Raw genomic sequence first — 27,500 nt, 5'->3', positions numbered from 1 at the left:
AGAGAGAGAGAGAGAGAGAGAGAGAGAGAGAGAGAGAGAGAGAAACGACGAGAGGCACAGAGAGAGACAGTGAGAGATTGTAAGAGGCAGTATTGAAGAGAGAGAGAGAGAAAGACACTGAAAGACGTACACAAAGGCTGCGAGAGAAACAGAGAGAGAGAGGAGTGTGTGTGTGTGTGTGCTTGGCAGGGAAAGAGAGAGAGAGAGAGAGAATCAATTGGAGAAAGAGAGAACTGGTCGGACATCAACACACACACGCACACACACACACACACACACAGAGGAGTGTGGAGCTGCTGGATCGGGCTGTGCCTGTCACAGCCATGACTGTGAGGCCTCAGCTGAAAGAGCCTGTTGTTCCCGTGTATGTGCAGTTCTCCCGGGACAAGTACATCATGGACGGGCCGCCAGAGAAGCTGCGGCGGGAGCTGGAGGAAGAGCTGAAGCAGGCCAGCGAGGAGCCGCGCAGCCACGCATGGTACCACGGAGCCATCCCACGACAGGTAAGGCCCCTGATGCACACACACACACACACACACACACACACACACACACACACACACAGAGCACACACACACACACACAGAGCACAGAGCACAGAGCACCACGCATTCAACAGGAGAGTGAGTACAGTACACACACACGTATAGTACAGTACACACACACACACACACACACACACACACACACACACAGAGCACAGAGCACAGAGCACCACGCATTCAACAGGAGAGTGAGTACAGTACACACACGTATAGTACAGTACACACACACACACACACACACACACACACACACACACAGAGCACAGAGCACCACGCATTCAACAGGAGAGTACAGTATACACACTCTCACACACAAACACACACACACACACACACACACACAGTATGTATACAGCAACCGCTCAGTTAACTTGGAGAGACTTCATCAATAGACAGGTAGACAGACACACACATACAGTACACACAGCACAAGATGTACAGTAACTCATTTTTATAGCACAATACACACCAGACACAGAGAGTTAACTAGGCTGTGTGTCACTTAGCATAGACACTTAATGGAGTAACTCCAAAGACAGGGGGGCACATCTAAAGAAATACATGCACTGTATGTATCTATGGACATGTACAGAGCCACTGTCACTGTATACCTATGTGTTAAACAGCAATTTCCTGTGTATTAGCCGCATTGTGTATAAGCTGCAGGACAGTGTTTTATGCAATTTAAAAGAAACAAAACCATATTAATACCATGTTAACTGCCCTAGTGTATTAGCTGAAGAAATGTTGCAAAATCAATGTATAAGCCGCGGCTAATAGTTTAGTTATAATTACAGTAGTAATAGCTGAGCTTCTATCATGTGGGAGAGCATCTGCAAAGAGAAGCACGTGTGCTCAGACAGGTACACATGTCCGGACACCATCAGGCACAGGACAGTGTGGTTTAACCAGAACCAAATATGGGACATTTCCAAGTGGGAGGGAACGGCTTGAGGTGTTTGGATGGATGTAATGGAGACTTGGAATGATGTTTACTGGTTTTTAAACGTGTCTGAAACATGTCAACATATTGATGGATGAGACAGTGCAGGTAGACTAGAATGCCTCGGTCTTGTCTTCTTTTTTTGTGACATACTTGTTTTTCATGCACTCGTCTGAGTGTGTGTGTTTGTGTGTTTGTTTGTTTGAGATCTGTTAGTGAAAGTCATGCTGCTTCTCTGGCAGGGGAACATTCATGTCTTTGTGAAAAATGATAATGTGATCACGCAGCATGCTCTGCTCGGCTGGCCATCCTGGTCCAAAGAGGCCGGACCCAGAGGAGGCTCCAGGCACTGCGCCGTCAACACCACAAACACATGGGCTCCAGTTACAGCCACACAGTGCAGGCAGCACAGCTAACGACCCTGCAGAGGATCTGTGACACATCAGGGCTTTGTCCATCTCCACTCTCTTGACTGCTGGCTATCTGGTCATCATTCCAACAGATACTGTATATGCCAGCCTTGGGCCAGAGCCAACTCTGGGTCTTGCTGGTGATTCACGTCATCAGCATCGTCTAGGTGGGAATGTGTGCCAGGTCTGCGTTGGGATCTCAGGTGTCAGAGCCTCAGCGGTGATTCTACTGTGACTCAAAACAGATCAGGCTCCAAGCCATCGTGCTGAACCAGTCTTAAGCCTCATGTCTAAATGTAACCGCATCTGCAGTGCATCATGGCTGGGCTCACTGCAGTATTCTGCTGGTGACTGGATTATCATTCCAGGTCAGGGCTGGTGCATGCCAAAGCCTCGCTGGTGATTAAATGATAGTTGTGTCAGACATGTGCCAGATTGGGGCGGGATTTGGAACCGAGATCAGCTGCTCATCGTCATTGCTAGACATCGCCACAAGATCAGTTCTAGAGTCTTGCTGATTATGACATCACAATGCCATGGAATCTTGCCGGCGTTCCATTCCGTGGCCTGAACCCCTTCCAGCACCAGTTGCTCTTTCTGTGCTGTGACACCTGCAGGCTCCTCATGTCGGTCATTCCAGAGAGTCAGAGACTTACATACCCCCCATGCCATCTATGATACTGAGAGCAGAGACAGAGAGAGAAAGTGAGACAATGAGAGATAAATACTCGGGTGTCAGTGGATTCTCTTGGTCAGGCAACTGTGGTGGACAATCTGCTTTCACTGCTCCATTGTGTGTGTGTGTGTATGTGTGTGTGTGTGTGTGTGTGTGTGTGTGTGTATGTATGTGTGTGTGTGTGTGTGTGTGTGTGTGTGTGTGTGTGTGTGTGTGTTTTGGGGGGCTATGTAGCTGGTCGCCTGTAGACATTCTGGTTGGTTGGTCTCTGTTGTGTGTGTGTGTTTGTGTGTTTGTGTGTGTGTGTGTGTGTGTGTGGGGGGGGGGGGTGTCTGAGGCAGTGGGTCCGTGTAGCTGTAAACCTGTGGCTTGCATTGCATGAGGGCACAGCTGAGCATGTGGGGACCCCCGATGGACAGACAGGTGCCTAAGGGGACGCCAGGCAGCAGCAGTAGAGGCCGCAGCTGAATGCCAGCGATGAGGAGGCAAGATGGTGTGAACTTGTGCAAGCTTTAATTCACACCGCTGGGGTTGGGTGTACCGCTGCAGTTTGTTATGTGAGCCCAGTTTGCTGGAGAGCAGACTTAATATGATTCCTTTCTTAGTTGTGTTAAGATCTCTCCGCTCTGGATTCCAAGTGCCTCAGTAGCACACATGCAGATTAGAGGAAGCACGTGCAGTTATTCTTTCTGATAAATGAGGATACTAACGGGGCAGTCACACGCTTGCGTCGGCCAACGTTCGTCCGTTGTTTTCCCATTCACTTTACATTGGCTGGACTTCATTTCATGCCGCACTGAATTGTGGGTCCGATGCGTTGCCTGAGATACGTTGCCTCCGCTAAAAAGTTGAGAAATGTTCAACTTTTGACGGATCGCGCAAGCGCCAGCCAATGAAATTCCGTGTATGCAAATTTTCGAACACTGACAAACCAATCAGTTAGTGTTTATGGAAATGTGACAAAATGAGGCATACGTTGGCGGACGGAGGCGTCTGACTGCACCGTAACACACATTTCCTGTGTGATTATAGATGAGGTGCACCTGTCCACCAGTGGCCAGATTTTTTTCTTCTCTTGAAAGAGAACCTTTTGGAAAAACCTGGTGGTTTTAGGTTGATTTACCCCCACCGCGATGGTTTAAACATGGCCAGCCCTCACAGAAACGCACAGCATGTTGACGTTGATGATGATGGGAGCATAATTTATAAATCTCTCGTCCACTTAAGCAGCCCTGGGTGTTGTTCCCCTCTGCAGCTGCGGCCTCGACCAGACCAGGCAGTTCATTTGGCCCAGTGCCCTCATCACTCTCCCTAAAAGCCTGCCTGTGTTAGCCCGGCCACAGCCCCCCGCTAATCACATTAGGAGCAGTCTACTCCAGTCTGCTGCCCCCACGGCTAACGCCACCCCCCGCCCAGACCACCAGCCACTACCTCACTACTACCCCCAGCATCTATTGTCTCCTCCCACACACACACAGAACTCCACTGTCTCACTCAGGGTGCAACACTTACTCCTCTCACCAAGGCCATTTTATTATGATTCATGAACCTTTTATGGTTGTTTACTTCTGTGCTGTGCTAGTCTATGACTAAGCTTGTGATTGGGACCGTGACATCTTCAGTGCTTAATTGACATCCTGTTTCTCAGGCGTGTGACGCGTGGGACACTAGCTCCTGTCATCAAACCATTCACGTGCACTGTTCTCTGATGATGATAAGATAAGATAAGATAAAGCACAGAAATACTGGTTGGTTAGGCTCATATCTTTATCACATACTGTAACAGGGGCCTGTCAAGCTCTCCCTCTACAGGAGATGTTGCACACACACACACACACACACACACACACTAGATAAAAAAAACAGGCGGGGGGGTGGGGGTCGTTCAGGGTTCAGTGTGTGTGTGTGTAACAAGGAAGTCACTGGGGCAGGAGTGCCCATTTTGCGTCTTCTTTCCCCTAAGTGTTAGTCACTGCCTGAAGTGACAATGGCAGCATAGTGGCTTAGGACTAGGAGCTGGCCTAGCATGCAGTAGCCTGAGAAGTTGTGGGTTCAATTCCTGACCCCCACTGTTGTGCCCTTGATCAAGGCACTTAACCCCGAGATGCTCTGCGGACAATGTAATCCCTTGTAATGTAATTGACATGTGTAATGTGATTGACATGTGTAAGCCCCTTGGGATAAAAGCGTGTGCTAAATGAAAAAAATGTAAAGGAAGGAGGAGCAGCACGGAGCGCTCGGACACACCCTTCACACCATTGTGCCGTTCACAAAGGGTGCGGCAGCACGCGGCACAGTGAGTCCACACAGGTCATATTTACAGACATGGCCAGGTGCCTTTCAGCAGGAACAAGTCCAACCAGCCAGGCAGGGCAGGAGACGAGAGGAGACAAGAGGGAACAACATGCATCTAGGGGCTGTTCTACGCAGATGATCTGCTGTTACTGATTCCAAGCTGTGATCCAGTAATGCGGTTGTAGTTAAACGTGTGCAGTATTTCAAGCTTTTTATCCTCAGTCATGCCATACTCTTACACCAGACTCATATCAACACATCTACAGTACATACACTAGTGGGACAGGTCACATAAGAGGCAGTATGAAAATAGTTATTAGGCAGTATAAACATAGATATATATATATATTTTTTAAAGATCACAGTACTGGAAAAGTGCAAATGCAGTGCAAACAGGCAAGTTCATCATTCAGCATGATGAAATTTCTATTTATGTAATTGAATGTTTAGAGTTGTTATGGTTGTGGGGGAAAAGCTGTCTTTAAACGTGGATGTGCGGGTTCTGACAGACCTGCAACACCTTCCTGAGAGGAGTAACTTTTTAAAGTGTTCATGGCCTGGGTGGCCTTGATTATGGTGTGGTCCTTTAAACCGATTCTGAAGTGACTAGTATTACTAAAGATGACACAGATGTTGCAAAACCGACAGGTCACACCCCAATCCAGGTGAACTGGTGAGAAAGTAGAACGATGTTGTTCCCACAGTTAAACAAACGAACAAAGGCCCTAAATTGTCTGGAGCATTACATAACTGCTAAAGATGTACCCAACATCAACATCCAGCTCTGTGAAAACTGTCCTGTGACAAAAACCAATCAGACATGTAAAATAAACCCTGCTGTATCAGAACAGCTGTTTGAGATTACATGGAGGAACAGATCTCCAATAGCAGTGAAATGGGCCTTTGAAAGTGGCTTTGATTTTAATCGTGTTCAATGCCGTGTGTATTAGTGGAGTGTGTGTGTGTTTGTGTGTGTCTGTGTGTGTGTGTGTGTGTGTGTGTATATATACTGTAGACTCAAATGCCATGGAGGGTAATTGGAGGTGTGTTCAGTGTGTGCTTACCCGGGGGCATGTGATAGTGTACCAACAGTACAGCTCAATGCCTGCACACACACACACACACACTCACACACACAAACGCACACATGCAAATGCACACACACACACACACACACACACACACACACACACACACACACACACACACACACACACACACACACACACACACACACACACACACACACACACACACACACACACACACACACACACACACACACACACACACACACACACACACACATGCACACATACATAAACACACATATACACACACAAACAGCTGTACTAAGAGTTCAGACCCTTGAGAAGAAAACACCATTGCACAAGCCGTCCCCAGAAAGCCTGGCGACATCAGCTGATCTTAATAGCTTTTAATATCACTCTTCCTGTGTGCAGTCTGAAGCCTGATTGTTGAGAGAGGGTGTTTTCAAACTCACTGATTTTTAATTAAATTTCCAAACTCTCCAGCAGCTACCTTAAAAAAGATTGTACAAACAGAAACGTTTTGATTAAAGACCCTGCTGTAGTCCAAGGAAAAGTTTTTTTGGTTTTTAGGTCGATGGAGAAGGAATTCGATGAGCTGATAAAAGTTGCTCGTAACATTTTCAGCTCAAATCGTGCTGCTGGTTTGACTTTATGCAGTAATGATGCCTTTGAATGTCATGTTGATATGATGATGATGATGATGCTGTGTTGATGTTGATAGCCACGTCACACTGACGCAATGACTGTAGTTACTGAGCAAATATTTGATGTGGGTATGCTGTGTGTGGGCCACCCAGAGGGCAGGAGACTCTGGGCCGAGACAGGGCCGTATCGGGGCCAGATGTCCTCTACTGTCAGCTGCTGGCCACGGCCGTGTTATCTGATACGTGTGGCGATTCCCATATGTAACCAGCTGTTGGGACTCTGTGGGTGGTGACAGCCCGGATGATGGTGTTGTATGCCTGGCTAATATGTGTGCGTGTGTGTGTGTGTGTGTGTGTGTGTGTGTGACAGGTGGCGGAGAACCTCGTCCAGAGGGACGGTGACTTCCTGATCCGCGACTCCCTGTCGAGCCCGGGGAACTACGTGCTGACCTGCCAGTGGAAGAACAGCCCGCAGCACTTCAAGATCAGCAAGCGCGTGGTGGCGCTGAACGAGGCCTACTCGCGCGTGGAGTACCTCCTGGAGGCCGAGGGCTTCGACAGCGTGCCCGCCCTCGTGCGCTACTACGTGGGCAACCGCCGGCCCGTCTCCGAGGTGGTCGGCGCCATCATCTTCCAGCCAATCAACCGCGGCCTGCCCCTGCGCTGCCTGGAGGAGAAGTACGGCGTCGGGGCCCTGCGGCCGGACGGAAGCCATCTCGGCGACCGCAAGAGCCACACCTCCAAACGCCTGAGTCTGAACATCCTGAACGGCCACAGCCAGGAGCAGGCCATCAGCAGGGGGAACCTCCTCAGGTGAGCGGAGGAGAGCCGTCTCAACGTGATGACACATGGGGGGGGGGGGGGGGGGCACATTTTGAGCAGTGTTGCTAGGCAACCACATCGGCCCGGGTTCAATTCCCACCCCGTGGTCCTTTCTGGATCCCACCCTGACTCTCTTCCTGTCCTTCTCCTCTATGCTATCTGATCAAAGGCATAAAAAGCCGGGGGCGCTGTGGCGCAGCAGGCTACAGTGTCCGTACCATTTACAGGTCCTAAGTGCCCACGGGGACCCAGGTTCGAATCCGGCCTGTGGTCATATCCCGATCCCACCCCATATCCCGATCTCCCTCCCACATGTTTCCTGTCTACCTCTTCACTGTCCTATACTAATAAAGGCAAAAAGGCCAAAAAAATACTTAAAAAAAAAAGAAAATCATAAAAAGCCCCCAAAAATATACTTAAAAGTCATCAGCCTACCCCCAACCTCATTTCCCTTAGCACTGGCAACCTACTAAAGGAGGGGGAGAACCGTTGACTGGTGTCTGTTCCGGGCCGTGACGAGGACTTGTTTGAGGGAGTGGAGGAGCATCTGCCCCCGTGGCACCAGTTCAGGTTCTACTACCCCTCCTGTCCAGACACGCAGCTCTTGTTTTCCTGTAATCAACTTGATTAGGAGTAAGTGGCACAATTAGTCATGCAGGAAGTGCTCTGGGCATTTTATAGGTTAAATTATAGTTACGTGACACAAACACGTGTTGTGTACTTAATGTTTTTACATTCTAGACTTTTAATATTTTATCTCTCTCTTCTACATAGCAACTAGTACATTATTATCACCAGAATTTCATCTCCTCACTGAAGTCTGAAATGCTCAAATTCCCTCTCTTTAATATCAGTTTTGGTCAACTTTTATAATCTGTGTGCCTCTCTTTTGAGAGAAAAGACAAATCCTTAGCTCCACAACTTCTAAGTGATTCTCTTTTGGGAGTAAAAAAAAAAAAAACCCTCCACAAGTTGTCTCCTTCTCACGTGAAGGCAACAGCAGCAGCAGCAGTGCATGTTGAGCTGTGCTAACGTCCCCAGCGGGACGCCCCCAGAGATAAGTGCACCTCTGGATGGGGCCTCCCTGCGGCTGTGGATGTGGCTCAGGGCGGGTACAGCTCTCCGCTCTCCCTCCGCCTGGGACCCACAACACCCGCTGGCACTACAATGCCAAAGCAAACCCAGGACAAAAAATACCCCAACAAATGACAAGGTTGCTTATGCACAGAGAGGCACGTCGCTAAGCTAAAGGGATCCAGTGTTGCCCCCTTTTCTGGGTTTGAGCCGCTTTTTCTTTAGTCACGGTGGGCAAACCCATTTGTGTGTGTATGTGTGTGTGTATGTGTATGTGTGTGTGTGTGTGTGTGTGTGTGTGTGTGTGTGTGTGTGTGTGTGTGTGTGTGTGTGTGTGTGTGTGTGTGTGTGTGTGTGTGTGTGTGTGTGTGTGTGTGTGTGTGTGTGTGTGTATGTGTATGCGCCTGTGTGTGTGTGTGTGTGTGTGTTTGTTTGTGTGTATATATACTGTATGTGTGGGCAACATTTGGTGCTCTGAACTGAAAATGTGCTGTTGTGTTCTGTTCTCACACCCTTCCCCAAAACAGCAACAAGGACAAGTGTGGCAGCCAGCCTGCGTGTCTCAACCACGTCCAGGAGCGGCGCCGGCCTCTGAAGACACACCAGTCCGAGAGCTTCCTACCCCTCGGTCAGTTCCCATGCCGTCCGCCTCCCCTCCTCTCCTCCCCTCCCCTCCTCTCCTCTCCTCCCCTCCCCTCCTCTCCTCTCCTCCCCTCCTCCTTTCTCCTTCTCTCTACTCCACTCCACACCTCTCCTCTCCCCCTCTCTAATCCACTCCTCTCCTCTCCTCCCCTCCTCTCTTCCTCTCCACTCCTCTCCTCTCCTCCCCTCCTCTCCCCCTCTCTACTTCACCCCTCTCTTCTCCTCCCCTCCCCTCCTCTCCTCTCCTCTCCTCTCCTCTTCTCCTCCCAGAACCCCCCTGCTGTGGGGCTCTTTTGAGTGTGTTTACTCTGTCTGGGCTGCTTTAAAGAACAGTGGGACCTGGGACGATAGTCGCGGCATGCATGACTTTTCCCCCCCTTTTCTCTCCCTCGCTTTGCCTTTGTGAGATTTAGGCTTTCATGTGAGTGAGTGAGTGAAGTTCACTTTAAATGCAAATAGAGCGCCGTCTCCCGAGGAAAAGTCTTTGAGAGCGCGCGTTTGTTTAATGGCATGGCAGACTGCCTGGAGAGCAGCCAAACCTGCAGCACGTGTGGCCCTGATCTGGCTCAGATCGGGCCCACATCCCTGGCACAGTTAGCTGCTATCTGGGTTACTTATGCTGAGAGGGGAACTGCAGGGAGTAATCTGTACCACAGCAGCACCTGATAGAGGCCTGAAGGATTATAATTATTATCATTATTATCATTATTAATATTATTATTATTATGCGTGATTATTAGGGAAGAAAGACATGTGGTGCATGACGGAACCCAACCCAGACTGGTTCTAGTGGGCTAGAGGACAATAGAGGAAGGTGTGTGCAGGCAGTGCTAAACATCTATGCTGAAGCACACCATAAATGACTAATCCATAAATACTGGGCTTGACATGGGAAGCAGGATTATTACACATCATATTATTATGGAGGGAAAAACACACACACACACACACACACACACACACGCAGCAGAGCACTGTGTGAGAAATGCTATCAGCTTATCAAGAGTCCGTCAGGTATTAGGCCCTGTGTCCACCAATCGCGTTTTTTGCGACGACAGCGACAATTTTCAATATAAAGTCTATGTAGCTCAGCGTTCACAGCGCTGAGCGCCCTCAGCGGAAAAAAGCTCTCGTCGCTGACCGTTTTTTACCGCAGCGCTCAGAGCGCTCAAAGTTGAAATCTGTTCAACTTTTAGAACAGCGCCGGGCTCGTCAATGTCACTTCTCGTTATAAACCGTCTCCGGTTTTTGGTAACTTAGCAACAATAAACACTTCTCGAAGCGCAGAGGAAAAGCGTTTTTTTATGCTCTCAGTGGACACAGCACCTAACTGAACAGGCTGAGGAGCAGAGCCAGGAGTCTGGCCTCAAAGTATTCCAGAGGGTTCTGCAGGGGGTTCTCCTCTTGAACGTTAAAGAACTCTGTGATCCTTCGTCATCCGCAGGTTCTAGACCTCCGGCCCAGCTTCCCCACATGGACCTGCAGCCCAGCCCCAAGTCCCCCGTGTTCCGGACGGGCAGCGAGCCGGCGCTGAGCCCCACCGTGCCCCGCAAGATGCCCCTGGAGATGCGCGCCGGCGAGGCCATCCGCGGCTCCGACAGCCAGCTGTGCCCAAAGCCGCCGCCCAAACCCAGCAAGGTGCCCGCCACGGGCATCCCACGGTCCCCTCGCCTACAGCACCTCACCCCCCCGCCCCCACTGCCCCCGCAGAAGCCCCAGAAGGAGCACCTCCTCCTGATGATCCAGCAGCAGCAGCAGCAGCAGCAGCAGCAAATGGCTCCGTACGGCCCCGAGGTGAACTACTGCGAGCTGAGCCCATGCGGCCAGGCGGACTGGGAGCGGATCAACGGGCAGCTGCCCGCTGGTGGCGGCAGCGTTGGCACACTGGGCAGCAACAGCAACAGCGGCAGCGGCAGCAGCAGCTACGTGGAGAGGCTGCGGAGAGACGAGGACCAGAGGAGCATCAGCACCACCAGCGGCGGCAGTAGCCTCAGCACGGCCAGCGACAACACGGCCAAGCTGGACCGCAGCTCCTACCACCATGCCATCGAGGCCCTGGACAACGCCAGCGACGAGGACGACGAGGACTTTGATTTGGAGGAAGAGGAGGAGGAGGAAGACAGCCGGAGGCAACAGCCGGAGCGCGACGTCATCGGGAGGGGCGGAGGAGGAGGGACGGAGGTGGACGAGCTGGCCGAGGAGAAGCTGAGACTCCGGTTCCGGCGGCCGGTGTTCGAGACGGAGTCGCAGTTCCGGCCGGGCGAGACCACGTTCCGTCTGCTGCCCATGGCGGAGAACAAGCCGCTGGAGATGAGCGTGCTGAAGAGGTCCAAAGAGCTGGTGGTCAGCAAGGACCACCGCGTCATCGCCAAACACCTCCTGCTGGCCGACTGTCAGGTGAGACACACACACACACACACACACACACACACACACACACACACTCATCACTTCTCATATGCTACCGGCCTCATCGGTAAACTGTTAGGTGAGAGACACACACACACACACACACACACACACATCACCTCTCAAACGCTACAGGACGTATCGCCCTACACACATACGTAAAGTCCGCTTCACTAGCAGAGGACCAGCTTTTGGCTTGGCAGGGAAAGAATATTTGAAGTGTACTAGACAAGCACTTTACTGGTAGAGGCTCTCTCTCTAGGGCTTCTCAATGAAATAAATACGTTAGCACACTGGAAATGGAGGATCAACCTTGTTGTTGTTGATGGAGCTGGACATGTGTTAGTAGAATGGTGTTTTGCATGATGCTTAATGGTTACTGTGGACTTGTGCATGATATTGATAACACACTTTACAGTTTCTTGTCATTTCTGTCTGAATCTGTACTGTTCCTGCCGAAGATTGTTTCATTCAGCTGTATTTTAGTATCAGAGTGCTAGTCCAGGGACACTCGGCTGAAGTGTCCATAAAAAGGCTATTCTCGCACTGTAATGGAGCGGATCATTGAAATGTAATTATGAGTGTGTGTAATGTCTCCGATCTCTCAGTGGAATGGGTTTGAAAGTGGCGGAGGAGTTTCCTGTTTTCAGCCACTCAAGTAAAAAAGCATTTTTAGAAGCTTTTAAAGATCATTTTAAAAATAACACGATAACAATATCAGATATTTCAGGCCATTTCTGCTACAACAAAAGCCCTAAGTCTAAGGGTGTTCTAAATATGTTGCCAACAGGTTGCCAGGACACTGAACGTTTCCGAGGAGATGAAAGGTCAAATGGGTGTGACCTCTGGGCTGGAGCTGTTGACCCTCCCACATGGAAGGCAACTGCGTCAAGACCTGATGGAAAGGTAAACACCGACAGCAACAACAGCAACACACACACACACCCACATACTGTGACACATATACTGTAACTGAATGGCCTGCAGAGCTCAACAATATGCTGCCTTAGTTTTGACTGTCTCAGGAGAGGAGAGGAGGCTATGAGACTATGAGAGTGAGCAGAGCAGAGCAGAGCAGGAGACAGAGAGAGAACTGTAGCTTTATCCAGGCCCGATTACAGGAACAATGGCACACTCCCGTCCCGACCTTCATTTCTGAAGCCATTAAGTAGAACGAGTCACACAAATATGGTGTAGGGGATCAGACGTTCTTAATGTGTGCAGTCATTATAAGCTCTCTCTATCCCCATTCCCTCTCTTTTCTCTCTCTTCCCCCTTTCTTTCTTTCTTTCTTTCTTTCTGCCCCTGTCTCAGTGACCCCCTCTACCCATGCCCCCCCCCCTCTCTCTCTGTCTCTCTCTCTCTCTCTGTCTCTTTCTCTCTCTCTCTGTTGGTAGGTTTTTAATGACTGTACTAAAGTATTTCTGAGACGTCATACCGGTGTGTTTGGAGTGTTGGAAAATTAACATTCTAAAGAATGTCTGGGTTCATTGAATTCAACATAGAATTTTAGAATGTTGAATTGTTGCGGAATGGAATCTTGTGTTAGAATGTTCAAAACCCACCCTTTTAAAGGTTAAAAGATTCTCTGTCCCCCTGGGCCCCTAGGCACCACACCATGGCCATCGCGGTAGCCGTGGACATCCTGGGCTGCACGGGGAGCCTGGAGGAGCGCGCCGCCACCCTCAACCGCATCGTCCTGGTGGCCCTGGAGCTGAAGGACGCCATGGGGGACCTGTTCGCCTTCTCCTCCATCATGAAGGCCCTGGACATGCCCCAGGTACTGCAGCACCCAGTCACCGCGCCAGGGGGCGCTCACAACACACACGCGTTTTAGGGGCTTTTGTTTAGGAACACAAGGGGCAATTGCTCTGTCGCTAGTTTGGAGTTTAACACGGTTTTAAACTGGAGTTGGAGTTTAAAACCGTGTTAAACTCCAAAACTAGCGACAGAGCAATTGGCCCCGAGGAATTCACTAAGACTGCGTCCACTCTGTTTTGACCTTTGTTTTCTTATCCTTCTGTCTTTCTCTCTCTCTCTCTCTCTTTCTCCCTCTCTTGTGCTCTCTTCCTTTCTTTCTGCCTCTCCCCTCTCCACAGATCACACGGCTGGACCACACTTGGACCACCCTGAGGAGAAAGTACACTCAGACGGCCATCATCTATGAGAAGTCTCTCAAGCCCTTCTACAAAGGCCTGTACGAGGGCACTGGTGAGTTAGCGATAGCGATAGCGTTGCTCTAGCACCACACCAGAGGGCAGGAGTCAAAAATAGGCAACATACAGTACGACACGCTTTTATAGAACTGGAAAATAGCCCATGAAGCTCGATATCCAAGTTGCCTACTATGTACAGTGCATGGTGGTAACTCTAGACCCCCTTGAAACTCAAAACATTCATTAGGTAACAGTCTCACCATAAACAGAGTCAGCCAGAGCCTGTTTCATAAGCGAGAGGTCAGGCATAGTGAAAGGAAGCAGGGTGTGTTGGACTGTCTGAAAACAGGGACAGGGTGGATATCAGTGACCCTGCCAAGAATGGCATCACTGTCTATTCTTAGTGTGGCTTTTCTCTTCAAGTGTTTGAAGCGGCCATGCTGGAAAGAACAGTCCTAGTTGTGGACGTCTGTTGCTATTGCTGTCTGATACCATGACATCATGTAATGAGCAGCAGCTGAGAAGGTCCCCAAATAAACATCTGATCTGACCCTCCGAACGCTCTCTCTCTCTCTCTCTTTCTGTCTCTCTCTCCATCATTTGCCCTCCCTCCATCTCTGTTTTGTCTCTCCATCTTCTTTCTGTCTCTTTCCTCTTCTCTCTCCTCCTCACTTCTTCCTGTATGTCCGTCTCCCTCGACTCTTTCTCTCTCTCTCTCTTTATTTCTCTCTACTTGTGGTTGTCACTCTGTCTGTTTTCCACCTCTCTTTCTCTCCCTCTCTCCAAATTAAAACAAGTTTTATTGGCATGCGAGACTTCTATAACCATTGCCAAAGCAATGCAAATTGGGTAGACAAACAACACAAAGTGTAATAAATAAAAAATATTGGAAATAAAGCAGTTGTAAAAAAAATAGGGAAAAAAAGAAATGTAATCCATCTCTTTCCACCCCCTCCCCATCTGCCCCTCTCTCTCTCTCCTTGTTGCCCTTTTGTAGTGGAGGTGCCCCTGAGCAGCACCACTATCCCCCTGCTACTGCCCCTGCTGACGCTGATGGAGCGCCCCGCCGTGGCCTTTGAGGGCATGGAGCTGTGGGAGAGCAACGACCAGGGCTGCGAGATCATGCTGCGCCACCTAGAGGAGGCTCGCGCCATGGCACACAACGCAGACATCTACACTGCCAACGCAAAGAAAGCGCTGCAAGGTAGGGTTAGAGCGTATGCATGCAAACTCACACAAACACTCACACTCACACACACACACACACACACACACACACACACACACACACACTTTGTGTGGACTTCGCTTTGGACAAAGGCGTCTGCTAAATAATCAAAACCATAACCATAACACACACACACACACACACACACAATCAAGCATGTGGTTCAAGATAACACTCTTATGCATGCAAACACAGAAGGGAAATTAAAAAGCAAATGAAGTGGACTCCCTCCCTGCCCTGACGCGTCCTTCCTTCCTTCCTCCGCAGATGTGCAGGCGGACGCGGACCTGCTGGAGATCTTCAGGACGGACTTCCAGCTGCGTCTGCTCTGGGGCAGCCGCGGTGCGGCGGTCAACCAGGCCGAGCGTTACGACAAGTTCAACCTCATTCTCACGGCCCTGTCCAGGAAGCTGGAGCCGCCGGTCAAACACACGGAGCTCTAATCGCTCCGCTCGGTCGCTCGGTCGCTCGGCCCCCACGCGGAATGCAACTGGACTTTATACGTCTGCTAATGAACAGTTATTGTGGCCTGTAAAATGGACGTTGATTCGGTAATTAAGGCCAGGCTCACGGAAGGACACACCAGCCTCGGGACTCCACTCACGTGGAGGCTGGTGGAGGTGCACTTTTTTCCCCCAGAAGTCCTCTGGACATAGACTCACATGTGTGTATGTGTGTGTACAGTATGTGTGTTTGTACACAGTGTTCACCAGACTTGGTCTCGATCTACGTCTGAACAGACGCATGAGAGGCAGTTGTTGCCAAGGCACAGCTGAGTTGGAGAAGCCTCATGTTCCACAGGACTCTAGCGCCTCTAGTGGACGAGTAGTGAAACACCACTCGACAAGTGGACCTAGAGTGGACCTGTACTCCTCACGGGACTGGACTCTTTCAGATCCTGGACTTTTTAAAAAGTGTTGTTGTAAAAATGAAACTCTGGTATGGATGTTGTATCTCAGTGTTGATGTGTTGAACACAGCGATGATAATGCCAAGGACGTAGTAGTATTAGGCCATTGAGAAGGGGTAGTTGTACAGAGACAGGCAGGTGACTGCATGACTATACTGAAGAAACCAAATGGTGGGAAACGTGGTGGGTTCCAAGCGCTAAAGCTAGACCCAAGCCTGCTGTAGAAACCCACTGGATTCATGGTGCAATTCTGCCCCCCCCCCCCCAGCAGTCTTCTCCGCAGGTTTTGAAGAGTACTGTTTGCACATTAACAGTCATGTATCGCCAGTGAAATGAAATGTTCATCTGGTATTTGCTGTGCTTCAGTAGGTTGTGTCGACCTCACATACAAAGGTGTAAATATGTTGGTTAATAACGTAAGCATGTTAATGCAAGGCTGTAATATATTTCCTTCTTAATATTATTGACCTGTAAATAGAGCCTCGTAATAATTTTAATATCTTTATATGGAGTATTGCGATATGAATAGATCAAGAGAGGTTTAAATAAAACTACTTTTTAACTCCTATATCCTTCTCATGTTCAGGAGGTTCCTTCTTAAAATCCTGTCGTAAGACCATGTGTTCCAAAAGGCATTTGGTAATAAACTAGGTGAACAACTGATTTGTGGATTTTGTTTCGTCACTCCAAAACGATTTTGAAGAATAGTGTGTGCTTTATTCTGTTGTGTAAATAACCAAATATGAATAAATATTCTATACTTGAGAATGCACAGATAGTACTATACATACAGTGCCTATAGAAAGTCATCATACCCTTTTGAAATAGTTACTTTTTTTGTCTTACAGCCTGAAATCAAAACCCATTTAAAAAAAAATATTTTCCAGTTTTATTAACAAATTTAGCTGTACAACATCAAAATAATGAAAAAAAAGTAAACAGTTCTGAAAATTAATAAAAAAATAAAAACTAGAATAACAGGGTTGGAAAAGTCATCATACCCCTGACTTAATACTTTGTAAAGCTTCCTTTTGCTTTCATTACAGCCATAAATCTGTTTGGATATGTCTCTATTATAGCTTTGCACACCTAGATAGGGGAATATTTGCCCAATTTTCCGTGCAGAAATGTTCAAATTTAGTCAAATTCTGTAGGGAATGGCGATGGACTGCTCTCTTCAAGTCAATCCACAGATTTTCTATAGGATTTAAGTCAGGGCTCTGACTTTGCCACTCAAGGATATTCACCATCCTATCCTTAGGCCACTGCTTTGTTCTTTTGGAAGTATATGTTTAGGATTATTGTCGTGTTGGAAGGCGAATGACCTCCCCATCCTCAGCTGTCTAGGAGAGGGACGCAGGTTTTCCTTAAGAATTTGGGTGTACTTGGCAGCATCCACTTTCCCTTCTATCCTGACCAATTGCCCAGCTTCCGCTGAAAAGAAACATCCCCACAACATAATGTTGCCCCCACCATGCTTCACACTAGATATGGTGTGTTTTGGGTGGTGTACTGTGTTGGTTTTCGCCAAACATTGCGCTTGGAGTTCAGTGCAAAAACACATCTGGAATATTCTGCTACCATGTGGAAAAAGCTTTTATGGTCAGATGAGACTAAGATCGAACTTTTTGGAGACTAAGATTGAAGTTTTTGGACTGAGCTCCAGGCGCTAACCAAACACAGTATACACACCCAAACACACCCAAAACACACCATACCTACTGCGAAGCATGGTGGGGGCAACATTATGTTGTGGGGATGTTTCTCTTCAGTGGGGACTGGGCAATTGGTCAGAATAGGAGGGAAAATGGATGCTGCCAAGTACACCCAAATGATTGAGGAAAACCTGCAGCCCCCATGCTAGACAGCTGAATATGGGCAGGTCATTCGCCTTCCAACACGGCAATGGTCCTAAACATACTGCCAAAAGAACAAAGTAGTGGCTTAAGGATAGGATGGTGAATATCCTTGAGTGGCAAAGTCAGAGCCCTGACTTAAATCATAGAAAATCTGTGGATTGACTTGAAGAGAGCAGTCCATCGCCATTCCCTACAGAATTTGACTAAATTTTAACATTTCTGCACGGAAAATTGTATAAATATTCCCCTATCTAGGTGTGCAAAGCTATAATAGAGACATATCCAAACAGATTGATGGCTGTAATGAAAGCAAAAGGAAGCTTTACAAAGTATTAAGTCAGGGGTATGATGACTTTTCCAACCCTGTTATTCTACTTTTTAATTTTTTATTAATTTTCAGAACTGCTGACTTTTTTTTCATTATTTTGATGTTGTACAGCTAAATTTGTTAATGAAACTGGAAAAGATTTTTTTTAAAATGGGTTTTGATTTCAGGCTGTAAGACAAAAAAAGTAACTATTTCAAAAGGGTATGATGACTTTCTATAGGCACTGTATGCCATGGCTGAACGAAGTTGTGGTGTGCCAAAGAGGGGATAGGACTCAGACTTGTATGTACATTTTATTAGAACAATGTATGGAAAGAGAACAGGATGAATGCCATGTGTCACAACATTTAAAAGTATAAGGAAACATGCCCACGAGAGCACAGATGAGGAAGTACTGCCATCCAACTGAATTTCTGTACATTTCAACGTCAACAACAACAGAAAAAACATTGTCGTCGGTGGTCCGTGCTGCGGTTCTCCACAGTTGGTGTGTCCACCGGGGTGATGCTCCTGCTCCCAGAGGTCGAGCACGACTGGGTGACAGGCCTCTCAAAGTGGTGTGTTGAGAGAACAGTACATACTATAGAATCAGTAAGATAATAGTTACAATGCATCGATGGGTTATGTTAAGATATGCACAATACTCGATGATGTGGTGAAAATGGCCTGTTACTGCTGTTTAAATCTATCGATGAATTTGTCTAATTAAGATGGCGATGACGATATTAATAGTTGTATGGCAGCATGACTCTTGGCAGAAGAGCGCCCTCTGCAGGATTAGTTAGTGTTTTACATGAAGCATGGTGTCTAACCTGGAGCACTACAGCCTCTGCTGAAAGGGGCATCATTGTTCAAATATACACATCCAGAATGAGATGCCAGAGTAAGGTGCAACAGTAACCTACTTTCACAGACCATGCCTGCAGCAACTTGTTATTGAAAAGAAGTTTGATAAAAACAAAACACACATGGAGTGATTATAAGTCAGTTTTTTACAATGAGACAGCACTGGATTACCACCTTAATGCACTCTGGTACAATCGGGTTGTGTGAAATGTATGTCAACAGTCAACACTAAACTGGATGTATTAACCAAGTCAACCTGTGCGACACTGTAGTCGCTAAATACTGTCTTTTCCCAAAAGATGAACAGAGCAGGGGAAGTCTGTAGTCTGGCTGACTTACGCCAAAATAACAGGCACGAGCCACCACAAGTGACCTTGCCAGAAAGCACCCAGCAGGGGCTGAGTTACAACCACAGCACTGATGATTGTTACCCAAGACAAGGTCTCCACTATTAGACTCCATTTGAAGAAATGAAAAAGGCCCCAAAGAAGCATCTCTCATAAGAAATCCATAACACACACACACACGCGCGCGCACACACACACACACACACACACACACACACACTCACATACACAGTCACCTTTACACACCCATCAGCAGCTTCACATTCGACATAAACAAAAACAATCCCGATGCCATGAAAAGGAAGGGTAGGATAGGATAGGAGACGTCACAGTTTCCAATACTCGAATAATTGAAAGGTCAAAAGGTCAAAAGGTCAAAAGGTCAAAAGGTCAGCCACATGGACGTGGAGGAGCTGCCCCTGCGCTGCCTGGAGGAGAAGTACGGCGTCGGGGGCCCTCCGGCCGGACGGAACCCATCTCAGCGACCGCAAGAGTCAGACCTCCAAACGCCTGAGTCTGAACATCCTGAAAGGCCACAGCCAGAAGCAGGCCATCGGAGCAGACGGAATCTGCTGGAGAATTGGAGCAGATCTGGTTTGTCTCTGCTGAGACTCAGGGCAGATCTGTTGTAAATCTCAGCTAGATTCAGAACAGATTTGTTGTAAATTGCTGGAAATTACTGGAAATTCAAAGGAGATCTGTTGTGAATCTACCAGATCTGACTCATATGTGGTGTATATATATCGACCAGATCCAGACCAGATCAACTACTCAGTCAGCTGGATCAGGCTGAGATCTGATTCGAAGTCTGAGGGATCCAGCTGAGACTGGGTTTCTAGGTGTGGGGTCCAGCCCAGACTGGGTTTAAACCTGCTGTACCCAACACACTCCTCCGTCACAGGGGACCGTAACAGGCAGCAACAAGGGGCTACTCAGTTTGAGATCTTTAAAATACAAACGTCTCTTCTTTTAGGTGTCCTTTCCCAGGAGTAACCACAGCATAGTATATCAGAGAAGGGCCAAAGCAAAGGGGGGAGGAGGGAGCTGAAATATTTATTCCTCTCAGTTTTTTCAAGACATCCTATATACCATAGTGGTCACTGCTGCCTGGACTGTACATTTTTACAAAAGGAAAGAAGCAATAAAAAGGTAGCATAAAGGAACGACATCATTCATTAATTTATTCATTATTATTTCAAATGCTATAGGGTAAAAAAAGTGCATTAGTCAAGACCAGGTCTCTAGTCAGAAGAGCATGGTTACAATGGGCTAACAGCACAATCATGAGAGGCGAAAAATGCTTGCTTATTGCACCCCTCTCCCCTCCCCCCATTTAAAAAGTCGTGAAGATAAAAAACACATTCAGTATGGAATGAGAGAATATTAAAAACATACGATTTCTGTAATGTATAAAATCAGACTAGGCAAATCAGACATACCTCACAGGCATAATAAGCACAGCGAATATGCTGTGCATATATGCATGAGTTGTGTATGCATATCACAAAACAATAAAAATAAAAAATAAAAATCACATTCACAATAAACATAGACGCTTTAGAAAAGATGTATATTTTTCTGATGATTGTGGTTCACTGGTTTGGGGAAGCAGTCGTGAGCACCAGTGTGTGTGTGTGTGTGTGTGTGTGTGTGCGTGTGTTTATGTCTGCCAAGCACCTGTGATATTGCAAGAGTTGAAAAAGAGATTCACCAGCAGGGGGCGCCAAACATGGGGCATGGTTGGGGGAGGGAGCACCGATGACATCCCATCTCCCCTACCTGCCCCCTCATGGTGAGGAGCGGAGCAAGAGATGGACTGCTATTCACTCCGCGCCTCATCCATTTGAACACGGTTAGGGCAACATCAAGGCACTAGGCTGAGCTTGTTTGGGTTGGGTTGGGTTGGGCTGGGTTGGGTTGGGTTGGGTTGGGCTGGGTTGGGTTGGGTTGGGTTGGGTTGGGCTGGGTTGGGCTGCAGACGCTGGTGTTGCGTTGGTCAGTGTGGATCTGCGGTCAGCGCTCTCTCTGTGTGGAGAGGAAGGGGACTGGGAGTTCTCCAGCATCCACACTTGAGGACCTCCAGACCACCTGGTGCTGTTGCTGTTGCTGCTGCTGTTGCTGCTGCTCTGCGCGTTGTGGGAGCACCCTCTGGTGGTGTGGGATGGTACTGCAGAAGTCCTCCACTGGTTGCAGCACTGGCGCAGTGAGTGGGAGGTGGTGTTGGAGAAGTGGGGGGGAGTAGAGGGGGTGTTTTGGGCTCAGCAGTGGCTGCTGCGCTACAGACTCGTCTGGAGCGTCTGATGAACAGCAAAGATGCGATGCGATATGATGCAATGCGATGTGATGGGTTACATGACACGGTGTTAACATTCAAGATGGTGGCGTCGGCAAGGCAACAAGTCAACAGTAACATAAAGAAAAAAAACAAAAACATGAACAAAGCATACATGACCAGAGAAAGGAAACAAAGGAAGAAGAGTCATGATATGAGAAAAAACAAAAAAAACAACGAGAGCGCACAGGAGTGGACCTGAGGTGTCCCGGAGGGTTGCGGAGGGTTAAAAAACGACACAGTGTTCAGGCAGGAGCAGAGCAAGACACAGTGAGCATACAGAATGGCAGGGGAGGAGAGGAGGCAGGAGGGCTAGTATCTCGTCCCCAGCGAGGGCTGGACACGGGGGGGGGAGGAGGCAGGAGGGCTAGTATCTCATGCCCAGCGAGGGCTGGACACGCCGCAGCAGACGAAAGCTAGAAGGCAGGCTGGTTAGTGGAGGACGCCGGTGGATGGCCGGGGGGGCCGGACGCACTCTCTGGAGAGGAGATGAAGACCAATGCATGCTGGACTTGGCAAAGGGTGATTTATGACTACTATCGGATACTTTCCTACCTGAAGCTTTGAGATAACAACCCCCCCCCCCTTTCATCCCACACCCTTTCACTCCCCTTCTCACCCCAGTTCTTTTGTTTCTTGCTCTCTTTCTTTCTACTTTCTTTTTATCTTTCCTTCTCTTTCTCTCTCTCTCTCCCCTTCTCCTAGACATCTCTGGTGCTGTTAAGGGAATGGAAGGGTGGATGGTCAAAGTGAAAGATGGATTTGCATGCAAACATGCGTCCTGCATCTCTAAGGGGCTTTGTCTCTCCTCTGCTCCCTCTCGGCACCATCGTCCACCCCCCTCCTGCGTCCTGCTCTGTCCTGCCAACGCTCCTTCAAACCCCCCCCACCCACCCCACCCCACCCCCCTTAAAGAGTGAGAGCCGTGTGTGCCCTCCACCAAAATGCCTCACCAACACACACCCCACCACCTCCACTCAGGAACCTGGAGTCACACACAAACACACACACACACACACACAAACAAACAAACAAACAAACAAACACACACACACACGCGTACAGGAGAGAGAGGAGAGAAGAGAGAACCAGTTACTGACCCATTGAGTAGGAGAGAGAGAGAGAGAGAGAGAGAGAGAGAGAGAGAGAGAGAGAGAGAGAGGAAGAAGGTGGAGGAGTTGGAGAGAGGGAGAGATACAGTATAGGAGACAAGGAAAGAAAGAGAGAGAAAGAGAAAGAAAGAGACTAAGGAAAAAGAGAAGGAGGAAGAGAAAGAGAAAGAAAGAGACTGAGGAACAGAAATAGAGAAAGGCTGAAAAGAAAAAAGAAGATAAAGAAAAGATAAGAGAACAGAAAAGCCAGACAGACAGAGAGAGAGACAAGAAGACACCGGAGACCCCCCCCCCCCCCCCCCAAAGAAAAGCCTGAACAGAACCCGTCACACAGGGAGCCCCCCATGTGCCACCTGTCATGGAACCGTGTCCATCTGTGTGTGCCAGGGCCCATATGTGTGTGTGTGCCAGGGCCCATGCCAACCAGCAGTTCCTCACCCACCTGTCACTAGAGGAGCTCACAGCGCAGCTACGCTCGTGTCAAGAGCACAGTACTGCAGTTAAGGCTGACGAGTCTCTGCCTTGCACATACACAGGGGAAGGTCAGTGCTTGAATCCCCACAAACACTTTTCAGTTAAATATGACTATTACTATAGGACCATGAGCCCACAAACACCTCTTAAATATGACTATTACTGTAGGACCATGAGCCCACAAACACCTCTTAAATATGACTATTACTGTAGGACCATGAGCCCACAAACACCTCTTAAATATGACTATTACTGTAGGACCATGAGCCCATTTTGTGATGAATCCTTATATCCTGAAAGCATGTCAGGTGAGCCTGGGTTGGCTGATGGAGGACGCTATACTGCATCAATGTTTGCCTAGCTGTGATAGACAGTACGAAAGACAAAGAATCAAGGTAACCCGGTGAGAAGACATACAGTATATCTGCAAATATTGAGACAAATAAAATGTTTACAATAAGACCAACAAGAAGTGATAAACAAACAAACATCCTATGAGTTTGCATATACACGTTTGATCAGACAAGAACTCCACTTCCGACTCCAGAATCAACCAAATGCATTTTTTTTGGACAGATTTTAAAAAGGTACATTTAAAATCACGTCAAACGTCACAGATAAAAATGATCAGACACTCTATCGGAGTTCTTGTGGGCCACGCAGTTTTTGCCATCATACACATCCTCCCTTCCAGGAATACGGAGGGGTCAGTTTCTACAGCACTGGACGCATGCAGGTCCAGTTTAGCCATCGCCACGAAACGTGTTTGTCCCTTCGCTCACACAGTGAACAACCGCGAGGCCAATCCACAAGACGCTGAGCCTTTGGTGGGCCAAACATGGTGAGGATGATGGGGGAGTGGGGTTGGGAGGGTGGGGTGGGGAGGGGGTGGCTGCATGTTGACGTCATATGTGTGATGTCATATGTAGGTGACGGCACCTTTGCTGTTCTTCTCGAGCGTGATGTCCACGTAGGAGGAGGGGACGTAGCCCTCCTCGCCCGTCTGCTTGCGCGCCCGCGTCCAGCCGTCGCCCTTGTCCTCCTCGATCACGTACAGCACCTCGTCCTCCTTCATCACCAGAGTGCCCTCGTTAGCGCCTGCACGCCGAGAGAGAGAGGGAGAGAGGGAGAGAGGGAGGAAGGGAAAATAGCTCAGAGTAAATCTGAGGGTGATGATGTCAGAGCACCATCTTGTGTGACATTCAGCAACTCGTCAAGACCAGGACAAAGATAACCATTTCTGACGCTTCACTTTTTTTAGGGTATGAAATATACCAGGACAAAGATAACCATTTCTGACGCTTCACTGTTACAGGGTTTCAGGGTATGAAATATACCAGGACAAAGATAACCATTTCTGACGCTTCACTGTTACAGGGTATGAAATATACCAGGACAAAGATAACAATTTCTGACACAAATATCCATTAAAACACAAAAGCATAACTCCAAATAACATCTGATGAACAGCAGTGTACTGTATACACACACAATACAAATGACATTACAGCTACTTTCTGCACAGAGCTTGAAGGAGTCTCTGAGGCTTCCATAATGACTTTTTTGTCTGTTGTATCTGTTGAGTGTATATGTGTATGTGTGTGTATGTGTGTGTATGTATGTGTGTGTGTGTGTGTGTGTGTGTGTGTGTGTGTGTGTGTGTGTGTGTGTGTGTGTGTATACAGAGAACAGTGTGTGTTGGTTGGTGTGTAAGTGATATGTATGTGAACTATGTGGGCGTAAGAGGAAGTGAGTTTTAAACACACACACACACACACACACACACGCATTTTATGTTTTTACCATCAAATGCATAGAGTGCTTTGCAGTGGCCAATGGCTGGTAGTGGATCATCATCATCAAACTCGTCGTCAAACTCGTGGGGGTCCGGCTGGGGGGGGCCGCGGTGCTCCTGACTGGGGTCTTCTGTGTAACTACCCTCGGGGCTAAAACACACACACACACACACACACACACACACACACACACACACACACACACTTTACCCAACTGCCATTTTTAATGTCAGTGTCAGCAAGGCTCATACAGCACCTGAAGCTCTGAGCCTTTGAACTCTTATTCTGAAGATACATAAGGCAGCTTTTGGAGCACTGTTGCTAGGGCTGCTAGAGCTCCTGAGTATTGCACTTCTAGAACATTCCTATTGATACTGGGCAACATTCTTTTAAATGGATCATTTAATCAGTATGCAAAACGGCCATGATCACTCAATCAGAAAACATGGAACCAGTTATGAGGCTGCCCTGCTACATTGCTCAGACAGTCAACTCATGGATCATCACCTTCATTAAGAGTCGAAGGCCTGATCTGGGTTCAAATTCACTGCTGTTTGCAAATGGTTTTTCGCTTGTATTGGGTTCGTTATGAGAGCCTTGCGAGCACTGCCAAAATTATCTGAGGAGGTAGTTCTCATATGTGGATGCTGTTGGAAATGTACCCACTTGGAAGAATGTTTACACAAAAACATTCACATTTAACAGTTCTAAGAAAAACGTGTTCGCTTTGAATGTTTGCCTCTGTTCAAAGAATTTCAACACAGCTCTGCTCTCACAGCTCGACTCTACTCTATGAAGATGTCTACAAAAAAACCTGACCCAAACTGATCTGGGATGTCACTCACTGTCAGTGCCTCAGTAAATAGTGATTCTGGAGAAAGACAATGCAGCATGTAGGTGAATTCTTAGTCCTGCTTGATGAGGACCTTAGCCTGATCTGTGGTCCGAAGACTCCTTGGTCCAGCTGCCTGACTCCATGAACTGAACACTAATCTGGTTTAGCTGATAAATGGCATCACAGTACATCAAATTAGAAAGCAGGCCTGAAGCAGCAGGAAGAGATGCGAGTAAATATGCTACTCGTGCATGGCACCTGCCAGACAAGGGCTGAGAGGATTCATTCACTTTTACAGGGTGTTGCTTCTAACAACTCAGAGATCCACGACATTAATAAACAACCTAACGTTTAACACGACCTAGTGTTAAAAACAGTGTTAAAATGAGCAATGAGAGGCAGTGTGTTATGGTGTACAATACTGATGCTAGTGGAGCACAAAGCCATATGGCTAAGAGTCTCCTGTGGTGGGACTGTGGTCATGCAAGTGTGTGTGTGTGTGTGTGTGTGTGTGTGTGTGTGTGTGTGTGTGTGTGTGTGTGTGTGTGTGTGTTGTCTCGTACCTCTCTCTCCCGTGAGGCGCATGATGGTTCACATCTGCACTGGGCCGACGGTCACTGCGGGAGCTCTGCTTCCCCTCCACCTCCGACAACCAGCTCTGTGTGTGTGTGTGTGTGTGTGTGTGTGTGTGTGTGTGTGTGTGTGTGTTGGTGTGTGTTTGTGTGTGTGTGTGTGTGTGTGTGTGTGTGTGTGTGTTTGTGTGTGTGTGTGTTTGTGTGTGTGTGTGTGTGTGTGAGCGTGTGAGTGTGTGTGTGTGTGTGTGTGTGGATGTGTTGGTGTGTGTTTGTGTGGGTGTGTGGGTGTGTGTGTGTGTGTGTTGGTGTGTGTTTGTGTGTGTGTGTGTGTGTGTGTGTGTGTGTGTGTGTGTGTGTGTGTTTGTGTGGGTGTGTGGGTGTGTGTGTGTGTGTGTTGGTGTGTGTTTTTGTGTGTGTGTGTGTGTGTGTGTGTGTGAGTGTTGGTGTGTGTTTTTGTGTGTGTGTGTGTGTGTGTGTGTGAGTGTGTGTGTGTGTGTGTGGATGTGTTGGTGTGTGTTTGTGTGGGTGTGTGGGTGTGTGTGTGGGCAAACACACAAGGAGAAAAAAAAAATCCAACATTATCCCATGACAAACCCTCAGGCTCCATTCAACGTCCAGCTCAATCCTGACTCACATCCTGTGAGACACACGCACAAGAATTCCACAAGCCACACAGGTCATATGGCCACCACTAGGTGGTGCTAGTGAGCAGCTCTCCGCTTGCTACATTGCTGTTTGTATGTGGCTGATGTGTGTTAGTGTGTGTGTGTGTGTGTGTGTGTGTGTGTGATTCGGGAGGAATTTCCTTATAAGTCCAGGACCTGGGGAGACGTCACTGGGGAGCATTACCTCATTTTTGTGGATCTCGGAGCGCAGGCGCTCCATAGTGCACATGGTCTCGGAGATCTTGGGCTGCAGACTGCTGGGGTCGCCCATCTGCGGGTTCTTCTCGTACACGTCTTTCATCTTGTTTAGAGCGTCTCTGTCACACACAAACACACACGATGTGAGAACAGATGTACAAGTACAAACACACATAAATACGCACACACACACGGTCTTGTAGATTACATTCGCACACATGCACATTTGGATTCCATTCACACACATACACATGCACACACACACACAAACACACGGAAACATGGAGATTACATTAACACACATACAAACAGGAACACTTACACTTCA

General features: G+C 48.1%; 2 protein-coding genes across 6 annotated transcripts in view; one reads left to right on the top strand and one right to left on the bottom strand.

The window, feature by feature from the left end:
* The window catches only part of LOC134102253 (breast cancer anti-estrogen resistance protein 3 homolog), a 97,125-nt gene extending 80,659 nt beyond the window's left edge, over positions 1–16,466 (top strand). For all 3 annotated transcript variants that reach the window (XM_062556303.1, XM_062556302.1, XM_062556304.1), the window contains 9 exons: positions 375–503; positions 6,936–7,378; positions 8,989–9,089; positions 10,548–11,500; positions 12,303–12,418; positions 13,121–13,292; positions 13,612–13,723; positions 14,666–14,872; positions 15,164–16,466. In XM_062556303.1, the coding sequence (XP_062412287.1) occupies positions 375–503; positions 6,936–7,378; positions 8,989–9,089; positions 10,548–11,500; positions 12,303–12,418; positions 13,121–13,292; positions 13,612–13,723; positions 14,666–14,872; positions 15,164–15,339 (2,409 nt within the window). In that variant the 3' untranslated portion in view covers positions 15,340–16,466. The remainder of the gene's footprint in view (positions 1–374; positions 504–6,935; positions 7,379–8,988; positions 9,090–10,547; positions 11,501–12,302; positions 12,419–13,120; positions 13,293–13,611; positions 13,724–14,665; positions 14,873–15,163) is intronic.
* A 1,806-nt stretch (positions 16,467–18,272) lies between these two features.
* The window catches only part of fnbp1l (formin binding protein 1-like), a 70,412-nt gene continuing 61,184 nt past the window's right edge, over positions 18,273–27,500 (bottom strand). For 2 of the 3 annotated variants that reach the window (XM_062556192.1, XM_062556195.1), the window contains 4 exons: positions 27,159–27,291; positions 26,298–26,392; positions 24,907–25,049; positions 22,920–24,201 (listed from right to left, as the gene is read on the bottom strand). In XM_062556192.1, coding sequence (XP_062412176.1) covers positions 24,023–24,201; positions 24,907–25,049; positions 26,298–26,392; positions 27,159–27,291 — 550 coding nt within the window. In that variant the 3' untranslated portion in view covers positions 22,920–24,022. Of the gene's footprint in view, positions 22,503–22,919; positions 24,202–24,906; positions 25,050–26,297; positions 26,393–27,158; positions 27,292–27,500 lie in introns of those variants that run through there. The other variant, XM_062556193.1, reaches the window with a different exon arrangement.

This window comes from Sardina pilchardus, chromosome 15 (genome assembly GCF_963854185.1).
Source record: "Sardina pilchardus chromosome 15, fSarPil1.1, whole genome shotgun sequence".
NCBI lineage: Eukaryota > Metazoa > Chordata > Actinopteri > Clupeiformes > Clupeidae > Sardina > Sardina pilchardus.
Note: the sequence above shows the minus strand (reverse complement) of the source record. Positions and strands in the feature narration are given on the sequence as shown.